At 29.4% G+C, this 18,958-nt stretch overlaps 3 protein-coding genes across 5 annotated transcripts; 1 reads left to right on the top strand and 2 right to left on the bottom strand.

Annotated features, from left to right (window-relative positions):
* Positions 1-476: 476 nt before the first annotated feature.
* Positions 477-7,007, bottom strand: LOC139092750 (uncharacterized protein DDB_G0280579). Its single transcript, XM_070643284.1, has 7 exons — positions 6,862-7,007; positions 6,582-6,647; positions 2,348-2,641; positions 1,995-2,282; positions 1,818-1,924; positions 1,372-1,753; positions 477-1,297 (listed from the first exon to the last, which is right to left on the bottom strand). The coding sequence occupies exons 1-7, from the start codon at positions 6,931-6,933 to the stop codon at positions 1,196-1,198; spliced, it is 1,311 nt and encodes a 436-aa protein (XP_070499385.1). The 5' UTR covers positions 6,934-7,007; the 3' UTR covers positions 477-1,195.
* Positions 7,008-8,967: 1,960 nt separating this feature from the next.
* On the bottom strand, positions 8,968-12,672 carry LOC139092778 (UDP-sugar transporter UST74c-like). The gene is made up of 7 exons (XM_070643311.1): positions 12,357-12,672; positions 11,315-12,234; positions 10,148-10,158; positions 9,601-10,087; positions 9,487-9,537; positions 9,289-9,427; positions 8,968-9,229 (listed from the first exon to the last, which is right to left on the bottom strand). The coding sequence occupies exons 1-7, from the start codon at positions 12,433-12,435 to the stop codon at positions 9,033-9,035; spliced, it is 1,884 nt and encodes a 627-aa protein (XP_070499412.1). The 5' UTR covers positions 12,436-12,672; the 3' UTR covers positions 8,968-9,032.
* Positions 12,673-13,385: 713 nt separating this feature from the next.
* LOC139092557 (dual specificity mitogen-activated protein kinase kinase hemipterous-like) lies at positions 13,386-18,880 on the top strand. Of its 3 annotated transcripts, none has more exons than XM_070642995.1 (10): positions 13,386-13,541; positions 13,683-14,019; positions 14,092-14,263; positions 14,334-14,383; positions 14,458-14,633; positions 14,689-14,768; positions 14,827-15,098; positions 16,297-17,486; positions 17,788-18,091; positions 18,269-18,870. In XM_070642995.1, coding segments are annotated over exons 1-10 (2,730 nt in total). In that variant the 5' UTR covers positions 13,386-13,540; the 3' UTR covers positions 18,417-18,870. The 3 variants fall into 3 exon arrangements, with proteins under 3 accessions (XP_070499096.1, XP_070499097.1, XP_070499098.1); XM_070642996.1 differs by having other exon boundaries at positions 17,809-18,091; positions 18,269-18,868; XM_070642997.1 differs by lacking the exon at positions 17,788-18,091 and having other exon boundaries at positions 18,269-18,880.
* Positions 18,881-18,958: the final 78 nt, after the last annotated feature.

The following is an 18,958-nucleotide window of genomic DNA, read 5'->3' as shown; positions in this document are numbered from 1 at the left end:
CATTTTTAACATTTTCAACTCATTAATTTATTATTTTACAAGGAAAAAGAATCACAAATTTTTTTTATATCCAGCAACTAAATTGTCATTAACTAAACAAAGACTTTATGCTCGCGGACAGCAAGCTGTTCTGGTTGCTGGTTTGTTTAACGGAAATAAATTTATATGATGGATGACATTAATTCTTATATACTATAATTAAAACCTTTCTACTTCACATATTATAAATTTTTTACGTTGATTCACGTTTACTACTCGTTTTTTTATAGATTTTTTTGTTTGTTCTTTGAGTAATATTTAAGATATGTCAAATTTTTCAAAAAACAAATAATTCTTCCATTTTTTATACTTACGACAATAAATTTACAACCAATCAAGAGTATTTTTTTAATTAATTAATTTAAATATTGCAACAAAATAATTGAATTTGTTTCAAAAGTTTATCATAGCTTTTTATTTGTCATTTTCATCGTTATTTAATAACTTTTAAAGAGAAGAAATGAAATTTGGCATTTTCATTATACTTTTTTTAAAATTGGGAACCGGTTTGAATAATAAAAAGTTTCTATAATCTAATGGAAATGCTTCTTTTTTATCTTATTTTTTAAAAGTCTACGGATTTCTCTTGATCATTCTACCACTATATTTTAGTTTTAATTGCAGAAATTTTCATTTCAAATTATTGCTGTTGGTTAAAAGTCATTTTATGCCAACGATATGAGATACTTTTTTTTTTATTTCATCAAATACATATTGCGGACGGTAATCGTAATTAATAAATACTAATTGTTTAAATTAATAAACGCATATTGTATTGATTTTTAAAAGGAAGACGTTAAAATACTTATACATAGTTAGAACATTTTATTGGAGATTAATCAAGATTAGCTTGTTTGGGAATTTTGTTGGAATTTCTTCTTTACTTGATTTTTGCAGCGTCATATTAGCTTTTACCATTTAATGACATTCTCTTTTTGCTCTCGCTTTTAAATTTTTTTAGAAGTTTTTTGAAAAAACCCAAAATCTCCACTCCTATGACGAAAATCCAAATCGAGTATCATCTAGTCAATAATAAAATTTTCATTTTTAAAAAATGCTCAATCATTTAACCAAAAAAATTTGTTGGCTGGCTTTTGTGTTTTGATAATGAATTTACTACAAAACTATGTAGCAAAATAATAATAATAGAATAAGTTTATGCAATTGCTGTTTTGGCTTCTATTTTCTCACGTTTCCGCTCCTCTTTTAATCTTAATTTGGCTAATTTTTCTTCCTCTTTTGCTAAACGTTTCTCCTCCTAATCGATATTTTTTTGCAAAATAAAAAAATAAATAACAAACGAATGAATTATTGAGTATAAAGTTTATTTACCTTCTTAGCAGCTTTTTCGGCTTTCTGTTTAAGTTTCTCTTCTTTCTTTTTCTCTAAATTATCGTTTTTCTTTAAATCCTTTTTCTTATCATCTTTACTTGTAGCCTTTGATGCATTCGCGGAAGTAGAAGACTTTAAATTTGTCGAGGAGGCTATTGTGTAAGGTTTAAAATGGAATCCAGATGTGGAAGGCGTTATACTAGCAGACTGTGTCACATTAGTTTTATTAATAAGTGTAGCTTTCGATATGATTGGTGCGACTTTTGAATTATTCATGCTTAATTTTTTCGTACTAATTGATGATAGTGGTGGTGATGATGTATCGGCTAAAAGTGGCTCAAGTTCCGATGATTTCGATGACTTTGAGGGTAATGTGTATGTTCTGTAAATATATTTTTTGGATATTAGGACAGTAAATATTGGCTAAGATTGATTAGATAACTTACTTAAAACGAACAGAATTGACCGGAGAAGGAGTTCGATGTCTCGATGGACTTCTTACGGCATATTCCTTAATTGGTGGCAAGCGATTTGGCAGATCAGGAATTCTACCCTATAAAAACACATAAATCTTTTAATGCATTTGATATGCAAAACATATTTTTTTATCCAAAATCCCTTACTCTAAATGAGTGGCTTTTATGACCTCGAAAATTTGAATAAGAATTTCTTGGAATTGCTCCTAAACAGCCATTAGTGCTACAATTGTGATTATGATTATGCAATTTATTTTCTACCGACGAGTGGGAAGACATTGTAGATGCACGTGAAGTTGCTGAGCCACTCGAATAACCCGAAGCACAAGACGACGTTCCTGAGCTCATTGAGTACAATGACGCAGATTGTGGCACCTTTTCGCCCATTGTATATGATGCTGCTCCTACACTGTAACTACTCGCTGATCCTCGCACCTAAATGTAATTATTATTTTTTTTATCATATAATAAATGAAATCATAACGTGTTGTGTAACTTACACTCCAACTTTTACTTCCTACAGAATAGCTGCTTGCTGACTCTTGTAATCTAAACGTTCCAGAACTTGACGTTAATTTATTTATACGAGCTCTACATATAACACATCTTAACGGTAACAGTCGTTGAACGACAGCACTTTGAATTGTTTTTACAAAACATCGCCGGCAAACGACTTGATGGCCGCAAGGCTGTGTTTTCATCGTTGCTTTACTAGTAATACATATGACGCATTCATCTTGTTCGGATGTTGATGCCTCAAGTTCAGTTTGCTCTAGTTTAACTAACAATTTTTCCTGCAACAAAAAAAAAAGTAGAGGGTGGAATAAGGAGAAAGTTTAGTGCCTTAAAAATCACATATTCAAGGTTAGAGGAGGTACAAAAATTTGTATCAAAAATTATGTATTGGATTAGGTATACAAAACGCGCATTACTTCATTAGCATATCCTTCTTTTGACTCGCGACGAGGAAATAAATATAAATATAATGTAAGTTTTAATGGTAAGAAGGGAATGGAGATCTAAGGAATATTGATTTAACATAATCAAAGTTTCAATTGTGTTAGTCTCTCTTTAAATATATATAAATACTTTATATCAACAGCATGATACTATCATCTTATTGATTATACGTTCCAAAATAATATATTTCATTGAGTTTTTTTTCCGAGTATTTCTAACAAGTCATGACTTTTCATTCATTTGGTCTCAGGAAGTAAGTAAATTTTATAGACTCTATAGTTTTGGTCACTTGTCATTGTTCTCATTTAACGGAAGCTTTCGTGAAGCAAATTACATTTTCACCAACTGTAAATTGGTTTATTTAAGCCTTATTGAGTTAGTAAGTCTAAGGATTCAATTTGAAAAAGTTTTGAAATCAAATTTGGATCCTCTGGATTAGAAATAAAATCCCAAAATCAGATGGTAACAATATATTGTTAACTTTAAAAATAAAATAAAATAAGTAGCAAGAAACTTGATATCATTGTCAAGTAAATGTCATCAGATTAAGAAATGCTTTGTCATGCGAGCAGCCCACTTGTTCATGTAAGGTATAAAAATAAGGTACAAAGAAAAAATAGAATTTCTTTATTATTATTCGTAAAAAAAGTTAGTTTATATAGATAATTATATTTCCCTTTTTCTATTTTTCCTCGCAAATTTATCGAACAAAAATATGTTTATATTCTTGCCAAATATATTTCAATCTAGTCGATCGTTGAAAGAGAAAATGCTTGACGTCAAAAAAAGAATTCTTTTTTTTTGGGTTCACAATAGCGTAGCGAAAATGAGTTAGACACAGATATATGTAGATTGGTGCAAAACGGAAATATCGTCAAGTAGATATGCCAAAAAATTTCCCCTCTAATTTATTACGTACGGTATCGATTTGATCAATAGTCGTTGGGTACTTTCGGGCGTGTGAGGTCGTCTTGATCTAAATAAATTTTCACGTGAGTTATTCAAGGTTTATGAGGGAATTTCTCTGAACAATGTGCTAACAACATGATAATTTGTTGATTGTCTGTTTTCGTGTTAATTTTAAGTTTGAACTTTTAGGTTGAAGAAAAATGTTAATTTTTAGGTTATGAATAGGATTATGTAAATTTAAATATCAAGTGACGGTTGATTCAATTCATTGATTTAACACCCACATAAAGCTTTCATAAATCTCTTTAAATGAGAGCTTTTTACAAAGAATTTGCTTAAGATGTACACGAATGGTAAATATTCATAACATATTCGTGATTTTTTTTTTTTGGCAATGCTCATTTTGTTCCGTTTTATATCTTTAGGGTTATAAAATATAAAAATGATATTTGGGAATATAGAAAATGACGAAATATAGCATTGAATAAATACACAAAAAAATGATAATTTCCCTCAGTATGGGTTGTTTTCTGCTTCCGTTCAAGTGGTTGATATGGTGAATTATTATTATATATTTTTTTAAATGAACGAATGAATGTAACCCATAGAAATATGCATGATTTTATGTTTATTAAAAATCAGCCTAATCGATTATGCTAAGGTAAACAATAGAAAACTTACTTTTCTATAATTCCGAGATATTTTAAGCTAGTGGGACCGATTTAAATAATTAAATAATGAGAAAAATTATGACTATGCTGTTGAAAATTTATTGTCAATAACATGTTCAATTAGTGCAAATTGAATTTCTTTTTCTTCTCAACATTCAGCATTCCATTCTCTCTGTAGCTCGCCAGAATGTCAAATAAATTTCATCAGACGATTCTCTTTTTTTTGTGTTTTGTATGTCGGGCATTCACAAAACTTTTGTTGGCATCGAATTGAAGTTTTGTGACTTGAATTTCTCCGTAGGCATCGGTTAAATGGAATCGATGTTATTTATAGGCCTGGATTATGGTTTGGTCAAAAAATAAAAACTTGTTCGGTAATAATAACAGTTACACACAAAAATGTCAAGGAACAAGAAAATGTTTTCATTTTGCAAGTAAATTAAGAGAGAAAATTTCTTAATACACAGCCAAAGTCATGGAAACTATTTCATTGAAATATTCATGGATTTTATTTCAACATTATGCTGATTAAGAGACCAAAAATAAAATGCTGACTGAAATGCATTATTCTTTAAGAAATAATAATATCCAAAACTTTTATTTAAGTATTACAGTTGTAATTCATTGTTAACTCTAAGTATGATTTTGGTATTCCTTCATTCTAGGCATTAATTATGAAAAATACCATAGCAAAAAGTTTGTTAACAAAATTTGCAAATATAATTTTTTTACACTGTTATGTTATATTGTTAAGAAACCAGAAACTAGAGCATTAAGTCGTTGAAAATAGAGTAAAGGGTTCACATATTTTGGACATATTATTTGGATACATTTTGTTGAATTTATCAAATGTTTGAATTTATTAAATCCTAAAAAATCAATTTCATATGTACTAAAAATGAGACTCACAATCTTTTTTGGAAAGCTACAGACAGTAAGGAAATCAAAGGAGTGGTTTGGATTTTATTATGCCGAGTGGACATAAATACGTTAGAACTAGCCGTTAATTAATGTCTATGATTTGCCGTTTTACTAGTTATAACATATTTTTATCCACTCAGGTATAAATTAGGTTTGGATAAGGAGGTCTGGCTAACTCTAATTTGTAAAACTTTGATTGATCGCGAATTACCCTTGCACAACTATAGATGCACTTAATCAAAACAACTAAGGATATCTTTTGAAAGTTCAAATTATAACATTTAAAAACAAAAATAAATAAACTTTTAAAATTAAAATCCAAAACTTGAAATTGAATTTTGCATGGAAAAGTCAATTCTAATCTAGTTAACTTCGAACTCTGTTAAAATCAGAAAGTGGGAAAAATTGTAATTCTAGGTATAATATTAATTTCAGTACGGTAAACAAACTAACAATGAGAATTATTCTATTTAATTTCCTTCTTTTTCTTCATTTCCTTTCTACTTCATTTATGAATATATATTGAGGAAAGAATAACTTTTATTCTATTGTCAAAAGGTATAATTATCCATTTGTTATAATTCTGTAATGCATAATCCTTAACAAAAGTTTAAAAGCTGTCTAGTATATTATGATAATCTGTATAGGGTTAATAGTAGTTGTATGGCAAAAGATTTACAATCATAATAGCTCATTCAACCATAATAAACTAATAATAAACAAGTCATGTTTCAGGATGGTATGTCTATCATGTCAATAATGCTATCATATATACCTAACATGTCTATAATCTATAATCACTTTTTTCGCACGTATGTATGCATAATTTAAAATCCCTCAGTTAAATGGAAAAATAAAATAGTGGCATTTCATGTAGACCCACACACATACAGAACACATTTTTGACACATTGGGTGTGATTTTTCAAAAAAGCTTATTTTCGTGCTTCACGAAATCACATTTCATTAATTTATTTAACTAATATGAATAAATTATTTAATGGTAAAATGACTAAAACAGCCAAAAATGAAATGTTTTTAATCAGTTTTGAGGTGTACACCGTAATCCCTGTTCTGTATTTGCACTCCTTATTATGGAATTTAAATTGGCCAGCATTTCCAAAGTATGCTATTTTGGTAATAGACGATACTTATGTAAATTTTTATAACGAATCACAAAACACTCATTAGCGTAACTTTTTTTTTATTTCGTATGTATACAATGTGTATTATATCGTGATTCAAGAATAAAGAAGAAAAAATTTTGTACTTACAATTTTATGATGTAGTGCAGTTAGTTCTTTTTCCGTAACTTTTCGACTTTGTGCTTCTCGTCTTCTCTGTTTTACATTTGAATTAAAATCGATTGGAATTGGGTTTTTTGAGAATCTTTTCACTTGATTACGGTTTTTCAGACTAATTTGACTCAACTGGATGTTCATTTTTGGTTCTTATAATTATGATTTTAAGTATTGCAATACTAGACATAAGATCCTGATGATCCAGTGGAGGAAAATCAGTAGAAAAATCACATGGTTTTATAAACAAACTTACTTGTTTGAACTGATTATATTTAGAGGCTATTGCTTCAAATGGAGATTTGCTTTCAAAAATATGAAAAGCCATTTTTCGCCTAATTTATTTTCTTCTTTATCTTTAATTTTTTTTTTATTCGTCACAATTTAATGTTAAAAATTACACAAATTCATTATTATTTAGGTTAATATTTCAACATTATTTCCTTCAATTTAAACATTATTAATCTTAATAATATATTTTTCATTATTCACTATTGTTAAATGAGATGATAAATTGGGAAGAAAAATATTAGATCTAATAAATTTTTAAGTTAGTCATTGCGTCAATTTTTTTCACGTAATTTGACATCCGATTAAAACTATTTGGATCGTTTTAAAATCATGAATACTATAATTTAATTAAATTCACTATAATTTCGTTGATTGCTATTTAGTTTAAACCTGAATTTTCTTCACAAAATGGTTTGAAAATTTTTTCTTCAAGAAAATGAAATTGCAGCAAACTTTTTCTTTTCATTTTTTTCTATTATTTCAATTTTTTATGTTATATTTTAGTTTGTATCCTTTTATTTTGCCACTCAAAAACAGTACAATTCATGATGAAATTCTTTTTAAAAATGGAAGAGATGAGGTTTATGACAAAAAAAAATCACACAAAAAAAGTTTACAGCAGTTCAGTGGAAAAATAAAATTTTACTAAATCGGATTTTTCCTTTAAAAGAGAAACCATAAACAAAGAGAGCTTGATAGAGAGGAGAGAACTTTGAAAGCTTTGGAGCATGCGTGACATATCAAGAAGCATGTTGTGCTTTGTAGTATTTTTGTCCGGAAATTAAATAAAAAAAACGAAATGCTTTTAAGTTGTTGAATTATGACCGAAGCGCATTTTTTTGGTGATATCGATTAAATAAAGAAAGATTAACATGAAATTCTGATGTGCTTGCTAACGTTTTATTGTTAGTCGTTTACCTTAAGATTGATGATTGATTTACACTAGTTGATCCTTCATTCAAAAGTTTTTTTTTTGTCGTTCGAGTTGCCAATAATTCTTTTTTTGCTACTTAATTGTTTATTGTTTGCGTATTAAGTTGGAATTTTAATAATTTTGCTTTAATTAATGAAGATTCTTGATAATGGATTAGTTTAATTTGCTTTAATAATGCTAAATGAGTTATAATCAAGTTTTTTTAAGAACTTTGTTCTCCGAAATCTGAAAAAGAATGAAAATGCTTCTTAAAAGCATTCGGCTTTTGGCGCAAAAAAATTACTCAAAAAAGCATTCAAAATGTAAAGAACCGTTAAATATTTAAAAACTAAATATCCGTTAAATACCTAGATTATTTATGAAAATCAACAATTACAAATAAATCACACGAGTATTAAATCAAAAGGATTCATTCAATTTATCAACAGCTATAAGCAGAGCTATAAGTCAATTCCCATAAATTTTTAAAACCAATCCTATTTAACATCAACGATCCACATTACATGACTTTTCACATCAATAAATCATATCTAGCCTAGTTCATCGCTATTAATCACAATAGCACACCATTAATATAAAAACCGTAAAGCAGGTCAATATGCGAATTATTTTATTTAATTTCAATTTCAGTTATTCAAATTTTTTAATGACATAATCTCGACCGAGACTATCGTGAATTCATTATGTGTCCATTCATTCGTAAAATTTTTATGCAAATTTTAATCTTTATCGTAAACAAACCGTTAGACTCAAAACTTGTTTTTAGTCATTTTTGGGAACACGAGACTTACTGTGATCTTGTTCCAAAAAACTACAAAACCAACATTCTTATCTGCAATGTTTGCACATAAAATATGACATAGTAGGAATCAAATATTTTATTTAAAATTATCAACCTTTTTTTTTGTTGGGGGATGATAATGAGTGACGTCAAAAATTTTAGTCCCACTCAAATTTAATTAGTGACAATTATAAAATTCTAGGAAGAATCACGTGGTCGGTTTGACCCCTATTCAAACCAAATATTTGACGTCATAAGTGAACGACTACTTATCGTATATTTAATTTCTCTGAAATTCCTAGTCAATGCTTGCTTTGTCGAGAGAATAGAGAAAATGTCAAGTGAAAAATGAGTCGTGAGAGAATCTAAGGAGATTTCTTTATTCCTTTAATATATTTATATATATTTTCTTATTACACATTCATTCTTTAGGAATTGTCAATAACTCAACATTGAGTTCCTTGCGTAGCTCATCCATGTCTTGTTCCCATCTCTTTTCCCAATAAACATTCATCAATGGTTTTGCATCGCTTCCATTTTTAATGGCCCAAGGTAAATAATATTGACTATAGAGTTTTCTGTGTTTAGTTTTAAGTCTCATTGCTCCAAATACAGCTCCTGTAAATTATACAGAATGTAATGATTTTGAATAGTGAATTAGCAAATAAGTTTCATACCTCCATAGCACATTGGCAATCCAGTATTTGTAGCCTCAACCCATTTTATAGCCACTTCCCCTAGCATCGTTGTGGGCATATCTAATAATGTATGTACAAGATCATGATTCTCTCGATATCGGGTCATGATGTATGCCAACTGTGAATATGCATAATTACAAATATTACAGAATAACATAAAATTTAATTAAGCATTACCATTGGATCATCCATAAAACGAACTTCTAATCTTGTATCAGGCGTTACATGCTGTTGAAAAAAAGTCATAAAAATTAATTTAAATTAATGTTAAATTCTTATTTGTATTCGTACATTATTCTGAAGAAATTTCCAATAATTATATCCCAATGTGTTGTGAGGCATAGCTTTGAGTTTATCAAAACATACAGTCTTTGAGTTGATGCGAGGTTTTTCCCATAAAAGTTCTCTACCTTCATCTGATTTAGACATTTTCTCATAAATTTTCTTTAATGCCGCAACTCCTGTTGTTTCACCTAGACTTGCAATAGAATCATGTCGGTGTGGATCTAATAAAGCCGTAATTGAAGCTCCTATTGCGAGTAATGCTCGTTGAAATTCACTTATTTCAATTTTTCGCTCATTAAATTCTTTTGTAAATTTATCGATGAATTCTGCATCGTCTACACTCTCATCGAGGACACTTGATTGATTATTTATATTATTAAATCCAGTTACTGTATGTTGTATTAATCTTATGTTGTTCGGTATTCGTCTTTGTGCTAATTTTGATAAATTTCGTAGAGCATGCATTTTTTTCGTTTCAATGAGTTTTTTTGTGCTGTAAAGTTAGTCAAAACAAGGTTCTTTATTAGCACATTATTTCATTCTTTAAATAAACATTAATAAATTCTGCAGAAATAAGAATGAGTAATAGACTTTTGTAAATAATTTAATGATCCTACAATTTTTTATTTATTTATTTAAAGGTATGCTTCTCGTATTTTACATCGTCATCATTCATCATCAGTCAACTTAGAAATTATAATACATAATGATTGAATCTATATAAAATATGTAAGTTTTCTGCAAGTGTGATTCCTTTGGTATGGCATGTGTTATTTCGAAATACGTAATAATTATTAAAAAAATATGATACGTATTATAATAATAAAGTTAACGAACATAGAGACATAATAAAATAATAATTTTGAAATTTGCTTAAAATTCCTATCTATAATTTAGTTGAATATGAAGTCAAATACCTAAGTATAGGTTGTTAATTCGTGTCGAGCACAATTTTGCATGGCAGATGATTTGTCGATTTTATTTGATTGATGGATCGGATTTATACAGTTTGTCTAAATCTATTACAGATTTAAACGACCGTTAAATTTTGAAAATTCAAATGTCAAAAAAATAAATTTGAATTTTTGAAAGCCGTTAAAATTTGAATTTTTGAAATCCGTTAAAATTTGAATTTTTCAAACCCGTAAATTCCTAAAGAAGTGTTACCAAGTCATGCAAAATTGCGCTTCAATCACCCGCACGTGAAGCCTTCTTACCTCAATTTATTTATTTTTTTAGTATTACAAAATAATATTAATATTTTATCATTGGGCTTTGCTTAGAGCAATAAAAAAATAATTTTACACGTTTTTTAACTTTAAACTTTGCGGAAACTACTCTGACGTGGAGATTTATTTTTTGTGTTTATCCAAGGTCGCATGATACAATGGTTCTTCAATCAACAATTATGTCTAGATGCTCAATAAGAGAGAAAAAATAATATATAATAAAATCTTAGAGTGCCTGTGAAATAATTTACGATCACATTAAAACATTTTCATCCTCTTTTTTTAAATCTTTTCCACTGTGCGTAATTGCATACACCGGTAGCATATACATATTTTTGTATACTGAGTACCGAGAACAGGAAAAAAAAAGTTGATAATTTTTTTGTATGTAGATAATAAAAAAAAAAGTCGGAATGGCACTTTCAGTATGCATAATTTATGTATAAAATAATGGTAAAGAATTGAATTTATGTCTTATGCATTCATCATACATTATCAATTTTTGATAAGAGCTTCTCACGATCCTGTTGGTCGCCACGATGCTGAGGTTTATGCTTCTTACGAAATGTGACATAAGTGTACACAAGACTAGCCATTACGCTTATATTAATTCCAATACAATTGAGCCATGAAAAAATATAATCACCACCAATGAACATTCCAATGTACGTGATGCTAACATTTTTAAGACAACCGACAATTGTTGTTGTAAGTGCAGAATTATATTGTGTACATAAAACTGTACTGTAGTTAAGCACAAATCCCATTATGCATGATAATATAAATTGAACACAAAATAATGGATTTGACCATTGATCATATTCTAAGGCTAATTTTATATCACCAACAATATATGTTATCATTAATGCAGGAAGCAACATAAATAATGAATTGTAGTACATTAGTCCGTATGTTCCAAGGTCAGATCCCACAAGCTTCTTTTTAATAAAAACTCCATTTGATGCCGTCAAGGCATTAGTAATCATTATAAAAGTATAGCCTTCGAGGTTGAAGGACAAATCGTCAGTTGCGGCAAGTAAAGCTCCTCCAACCATTGAAAAAACACTCAATTGAACAGCCGCGGTAGGACGTACTTTGAGTACGTAATATTCCAAAAACATCGTCATGAGTATGGAGAATCGTCTTAATGCAGCAAACATTGGAAGACTTAATGCCTGTGTACCGCCTAATCCGAATACTGCATTTCCAAGATATATTAGTGGCAAAGGAAATATATTTCTTATCAGATCTCTTGAATATGAGGGTATTGCAACTATTTTAAGCTTATTTCCTGTAAATAGTACTATTATACTAGCTATTAATTGTCCTAAAGTTAGTATAAGAAATGATGGAAATTTGTATGTCGTTAGCACTCGCTTATTCACTACAGTTATCAAAAATGATGACAGACCTGTTTAGAAAAGTAAATATTAAGCATTTTATTAGGTTCCGAAAGTTTACTTAATCTGCTTTTTTTGCGATATTTAAATAAGACAAAAAAATTTTTTAATGAACATTGTCCTGGATATTTACCATAGAATATTGCGGTACTAATTTTCATGAATTGAGTTGAACTGTCATCTCTGTTATTATTTTCTTCCTCCTTAGACATTTTAATTGCACTCTTACTATCTTAATTAATAATTTTCTTTTAAAATTCTTCACACTATATATTGTTCATGTCTCACGAATAAAGTGTAGACAATCTCACTGGTTTCTTATAAGACACACTTATGCTATTTCGACACTTTGGTTGACTGACTATTTGCATAGCTGGACAATTTAAAATTTCTCTACTTTTTCACTTTTTGTTTTGAAAAACTTTCGTTAAAATCGTCGATAAGTTTACTTTGTTTACTAAAATTTAACAAACTTTCTGAATTCAAACTTTTTTGACTGTGAAATTCAAAAATTGTCCGTTAAAGTTTAATTTTAATGATGAATGCAAAATTAAGTAAATTTAATCACTTTGATTCATAGAATAATTGATAAATTGATAACAAAATATTCGGATGCGCTGTATCCATCAATATTACTTGATTTTCATACTGATTTGGTAGATCAAAAATCAGTAGATTTGTTTTTTGTTTTGTTTTGATTAGAAATATTTGTTCTAATGCCGATCAAACAGACTAAATTGACTTACTATATTCAATTCATTAATGCACTATTTAATTAGAGTATGATCATTTCGTAAATTCAGCGTAATCCGGATATTATTAATAAAATTGTGACATCATAAATTTCTTTGATTTACACTCAAAGATTTTTGCATCGTAAATACTATTATTAAATTACTTACGGATTGTGATAATCTTTCGTCTGTCACTTCCTTAATTATAATAGAAATCTCACTTTTTTATAATAATTTTAAATAACAAAAAAATGATCCAATGTCAATTGAAATAATCGTTGAATAATGATGAAATGTCGAACATGATTTTAATAGGAAATAGTCATTGTTGAAAGCTGAATCTTTATTTGTTTGCTAAGTTATGAATTTTATTTAAGGAATGGATCCCTAAAAGCTCCAAATTCTATTTAATTAAATAAAAGAAAATAAATTAAATTGATCATTTTCCAACGGATTTATTTAACGAAAGAACCATTCAAATTCGGTTGATGATATTTCGAGAACCGTTCAATAGTTAATAAATTAAATGGAAAAATAAAAAAAATTAAAAAAGTCCTCAAAAATAGCATTAAAATATGTAAAAAGTAAGTGAATTAGTTTAAGCACTAAGTATCAACATCCAGCACATCGAATATTGCAGAAAAATGTCCAGAAAAACGATTGTTTACGAAAAAAGTTTTATATGCGAATATTTTTAATAAAATTATTTTTCTTCCTTCATTTAGTGTCTAATAATCTGCAATTAAATCTAACTTTAACGCCTGGATCTATGAGAAAGCGTCCTACTCCACAACTTCCAATACCAACATTACAGCAGAGACCTCAAAGAAATTTTGAACATGAAAAAAGACTAAGAGCTTTAAGGACTACTTCTCTAAAGATTAATGGAATTCATTATGAGACAAATATTCAAGACTTGGAATATATTAGTGAATTAGGAAATGGAACTAGTGGACATGTAGTGAAAATGAGACATAAGCCAAGTGGCGCAATTATTGCAGTTAAACAAATGAGACGAACTGGAAATGATGAGGAAACTAAGAGAATAACTATGGATCTTGAGTAAGTTCCTTGTCGTATAGCCATTGAGTAACTTGTTACTAATGACCTTTCACACGTTTTTAATAATTACAGTGTAGTACTTAAGTCACACGATTGTCCTTATATTGTACAATGCTTAGGATGTTTTATTACGGAAGCTGATGTATGGATTTGTATGGAATTAATGTCAACTTGCTTTGACAAACTCCAAAAACGTTTACAAATGCCAATTCCTGAAACGATACTTCGACATGTGACTGAAGCTGTAAGTTCCTTTTTATAACTCTTAATTAATCTTCTCGATTAAAAATACGTCGTAATTCCTTATTTTGCAGACTGTAAAGGCACTTTATTACTTGAAAAATAAGCACGGTGTGATACATAGGTAATCATCATCTTCTTTGTTTTATAAAAATATAAAAAAGTATTATCATTAATCATGTCAATTGAATTATTTAGGGATGTAAAGCCTAGCAACATTTTAATAGATGAACAAGGACATATAAAATTATGCGATTTTGGAATTAGTGGACGATTAGTTGATTCGAAAGCGAAAACACGTTCAGCTGGCTGCGCAGCCTACATGGCACCAGAACGAATAGATCCAAAAAAGCCAGAATATGACATTCGGGCTGGTATGTGCTTAATATTCAATAATGAATTGTTGTTAGCTAATTTTTGCCTTTTTAGATGTCTGGTCATTAGGAATTACTTTAGTAGAACTTGCCACGGGAGCGTATCCTTACAAAGACTGTAAAACAGATTTTGAGGTAATTAAACTATACTTTATTGAATTTCTAGACTCAATATGTAAAAATTATGTTTTAGGTACTCACGAAGGTACTTGACTCAGATCCTCCATGCCTTCCAGACGACCAAGGATTTAGCGAAGATTTTAAAGATTTTGTAAAACGATGCCTAACAAAGGATTACAAACAACGACCTAAATATAACCAATTACTCGAGCATCCATTTCTAAATAGTCCTCTTATTCTAAGTTTAGTTGGCGTGTCTGACTGGTTTCATTCGCTAACTCAAGAAGCTGGAATTATTTTACCTACTCAAGACCTTCCACCTTTCACATCTATGCATTTAAATAGGTGAGTGACGATAAGTTTTATTGGAAAACAATGCATGCATTTAAGTAAATTTAAATCCGTACTTTTTGATGACTACTTTTTCATTAATTTTAATTTTTAAGCGCATTTTCCCATACATTGTTGCCTGCATTTTGTTTGTTTGTCCTTCTGTTCTACTTCGATACGTAAATTTTACGTTCAACATTTTGTTACGTAAAAGTTTCGTTAAAAATGTACGTAATGGTTTTCAAAAAATATTTGACCGTTGAAATTCAAAAATAATTGAGCCGTTAAATTTCAATACTTTTTCATTTTGTTCGTTGAATTAAAGTACTGAATCTATGTAGGGAAAGTGCGCTTTGATTGGTCTTGATTTGCCATGTCTGAACTAGTTTTGTTTTTGTTGATAACTTGATAACTTTTTAATCTTATCACGTGTTGTGTAGGAGGTAGATAAACAAGTCAATTAGAAAAGATCATTTTCTTACATTTCTCAAAAAAAAAGTATTATTATTATTGACATAACTCAATTTTCTTTATCATTTGGCTTTTGCATGACTAACTTTGATTATTCTTTAATTGAATGCATTGTTTTACATTTAAATAGTTCTGGTAGGGCTATGATGTGGTTTTTTGAACATTTCTTTTTTGTAGGTAATTTGAACATAAAAACATTAATACACAAATCCATTTATTATATATAAAAATCATGTTACGATTTCTTATGCGTAAGTATGACTTGCAATCACAATATCCAAAAAAAAACTTTGTGCTTGATAAATCTCGTAGGAGTTTAATTAACTAAAAAAAAGTTCAGATAGAAACTAGTGTAGATGTGGTCATCTGTGACTGACGGAAGTGCATTTTCCTCGTACAGAATCAAAGCATTAAAAACCATGACAATGACATTAAAAGTCAACTTTTGTCTAGGATCGACTCATGACCTGTTGATCCTTACGCATTGTGCACAAACCTAAGCACTAGTACTCTAACCATTAGGCGACCGGAACATATTCAGATGCATAACATCAAATGACAATTCTTAATTTATTAAAAAGATACAAAAATAGCTTAAACTGCAGAAGTTACTCTACAGACTATAGACCGACTGACAATGCGTGTACAATAGTGTCTTTTTCTGTAAGGAAAATGCACTTGAAAAAGCTTGCTACATTTTCATAAAAATTATTTAATTTAACATAATTAAACTGTTTTATAGAGCATCCTCATCAACGTCAATACAGCAACCAATATTACACTATCCACAACAACAATCAGCTCAGATTTTTAAGGAAACTAGTATAACGGATGGAACAAGTTATATTCCCTCAAATCCATTTTCACCGCCAACAACGGCAATTCCATCATCATCTCATGGACTTCCATTTGAGTCTATGAAAATGTACTCACATATGGAAATGATTGAGAGATCAAGAGATGGCACAACGACAACATTTGACCAACAAATGTCAATTAATAAGCAATATCAAATTGATCCAACGTCAAGTGAAATGGATATGAAAGGAAATGGTTACCAAAAGCTAGTATCAAATAAATATAATGATGGCAACAATATTGATTATGAACTGCTATCAAAGTTTAATCGTATGCATACACAATCGCCACAACTGCCTCGAAAGAATTATACAAATATAAGAAATGTAAATTCGCCAGCATATGTTCAACAGCAGCAAGGCTCACAATCGCCATTAATGCAGCATAAAATGATGAAACAACCTGAAGATCATTATTCGTACAAACCGAATCCTCCAATGGGAGGTACATATTCACCGGTTGTAAAAAAGCGTTATGGAACTGACGGTGTTATGGTAGCTGAAGATTTAGAATTTAGAATATTACATGGAAATACGAGTCCAATAGTCTTGCAACGATTCTATCATCAACAGAATCAATTACGTGATCAGAAAATGGAGGAACAATTACGTGCAATGAAAACATCAACTTCGTCGTCAAGTACAAATCCATTTGATCATCATCCTGCTCATGCTCAAAGTAATATTCCAATAGCAAATAGTTCATATTTAAAATATCCATCGTCGCCGACACCACAACGTAACATGAATTTCTATGAATCAAATTATAATAATCATGCTAGTCCGCATCATCAGAATGCATATGCACCCAATGTACCACAATATCCAAGAAATACTAATGGAAATTGTATGATTCCTACCTATCGATATCAACCGACTCAATCCGATATTCAAAAACATGAAAATTTAATTAATCGCCCACCAATTCCCAGTTCACCGCAACTTGATCGATTAAGAGTTAATTTAGAGAAACCAAATTTCTATGAACGACATCAATTGCCACTGGAAGTTCAATTAAAGGATAGTCATGTGACATCATCATCAAATACAACAAATGATAATAAAAATGGAAAAGGTAAGATTTATTCTTAATTTAATTTATACAAAGCCTCATCACAATCATAAACTTTATTATTGTTTAAGCAAAATTACACTTCATGTTTATGTATTTTATTATTCTTTTATTTTGAATGCTTATAATGGCTATTTTTATTTTATGCTTCTTTCTTACCCATCCTGCATCAACCAAAAAATATATATATACGCTTTTATGTACATACATATGTTATGGTTTAAACTAATTATATTCAAAATATCACCACATCTACACAAAAAACATTGATATCATCTTGATCTTGAAAAAAAAACACCAAAAGGATGGATAAATTCTCTTTCAGGCATGGTCAAAACGTACATTAAAGCTCGTCTCAATCTCGATCAGAGCAATAAGGAAGGAGAACGATCAAAATCTTTAGCTACAATATCACCAATACGTGCAGCAACAAATCCATTTGCTGCTTCACATTCGCCCAACAAAACGACGACAACAAATTTACTGTCATCATCTTATGATCGTCATCGTAGTCCTGATCCACCGCTTCGAACACAACGTGGAAATCAAAGTCCTTTGATATTAAGACGAAAGTTAGAAATGGCTGGATCACCAATTTTCCAAAGACGGTAAGCTATGCTAATATGCTTGAAATTGCCGTTATGCTTAAAATTTAAAAATTATTCTGGGAATATCAATTCATTTTCGTTAAGTTCATTCAAATTCAAAAAGTACGTTAAGCTTTCGTCAAAATTTTAAATTTTAAAATTCATTAAATTTTAATGAAATCTTCATTTCACTTCCAGATACATGTCTTCATCCCCGTCACCTCCACCAATAGTTCCACGATCAACAATTAGGACGAATTATAATGAGATATCAAATTCTCCTCAACACTTTCACGCTAGGATAAATTTTACACCGGAACCTCAACGACGAATGTTTCATCAATGAAAAGCGCCATTAACTTATCAACATTACTGATAATAACATATAAAAAAAATACCTATATATCTTGCTCAGGATTTTCAGTTTGTAGTGTGTTTGTTTTCTTTTGCGAGGCTATGAAAAATGTACATGAAATCGATATTTGACAAAAAAGTTGCCTAGCTTGATCTAGAAACAAATCTTCAATGGAATGCCTTAAATGCCATTTAGCTTTTGAATTTTACCACGATATAAAACAAAAACATATAAAGGACAAAAAATTTACAATAACAAATTCCGAAAAAGAGTTCTATTAGATTTTCTATTTTTCAAAAAAAGAAATAAGAGAATGGAAGTCTTGTATAGCTATAATATATGTAAAATTATGACAGTTCTATTTCAAATTGTAATTTTTGACTTATTTCTTTGTGTAATGTTTGACTTTACATAACTTTTCTTTCCGTTTTTTCATTTTAAATGTGTTTTTTGCTGTTCAAAAATAAATTTTGTGAGGATCAAAGTCATTAGAATGTAATATTATGATGATTATTTTTATTTATACTGAGAAA

This window comes from Chironomus tepperi, unplaced genomic scaffold (genome assembly GCF_022539635.2).
Source record: "Chironomus tepperi strain 1889 unplaced genomic scaffold, CSIRO-AGI_Ctep_v1 contig_309, whole genome shotgun sequence".
NCBI lineage: Eukaryota > Metazoa > Arthropoda > Insecta > Diptera > Chironomidae > Chironomus > Chironomus tepperi.
Note: the sequence above shows the minus strand (reverse complement) of the source record. Positions and strands in the feature narration are given on the sequence as shown.

Coding starts and splice junctions, on each gene's coding strand:
- LOC139092750 (XM_070643284.1), bottom strand. CDS start 6,933: ATGGCTTTTCATATTTTTGAAAGCAAATCTCCATTTGAAGCAATAGCC. Junction 1,754..1,817: donor GTCAATTCTGTTCGTTTTAA/GTAAGTTATCTA, acceptor ATATATTTACAG/AACATACACATTACCCTCAA. Junction 1,298..1,371: donor CCGAAAAAGCTGCTAAGAAG/GTAAATAAACTT, acceptor AATATCGATTAG/GAGGAGAAACGTTTAGCAAA.
- LOC139092778 (XM_070643311.1), bottom strand. CDS start 12,435: ATGTCTAAGGAGGAAGAAAATAATAACAGAGATGACAGTTCAACTCAA. Junction 12,235..12,356: donor TAGTACCGCAATATTCTATG/GTAAATATCCAG, acceptor TTTTCTAAACAG/GTCTGTCATCATTTTTGATA. Junction 9,428..9,486: donor GTTTTATGGATGATCCAATG/GTAATGCTTAAT, acceptor GCATATTCACAG/TTGGCATACATCATGACCCG.
- LOC139092557 (XM_070642995.1), top strand. Junction 14,264..14,333: donor TTCGACATGTGACTGAAGCT/GTAAGTTCCTTT, acceptor CTTATTTTGCAG/ACTGTAAAGGCACTTTATTA. Junction 15,099..16,296: donor ACATCTATGCATTTAAATAG/GTGAGTGACGAT, acceptor ACTGTTTTATAG/AGCATCCTCATCAACGTCAA.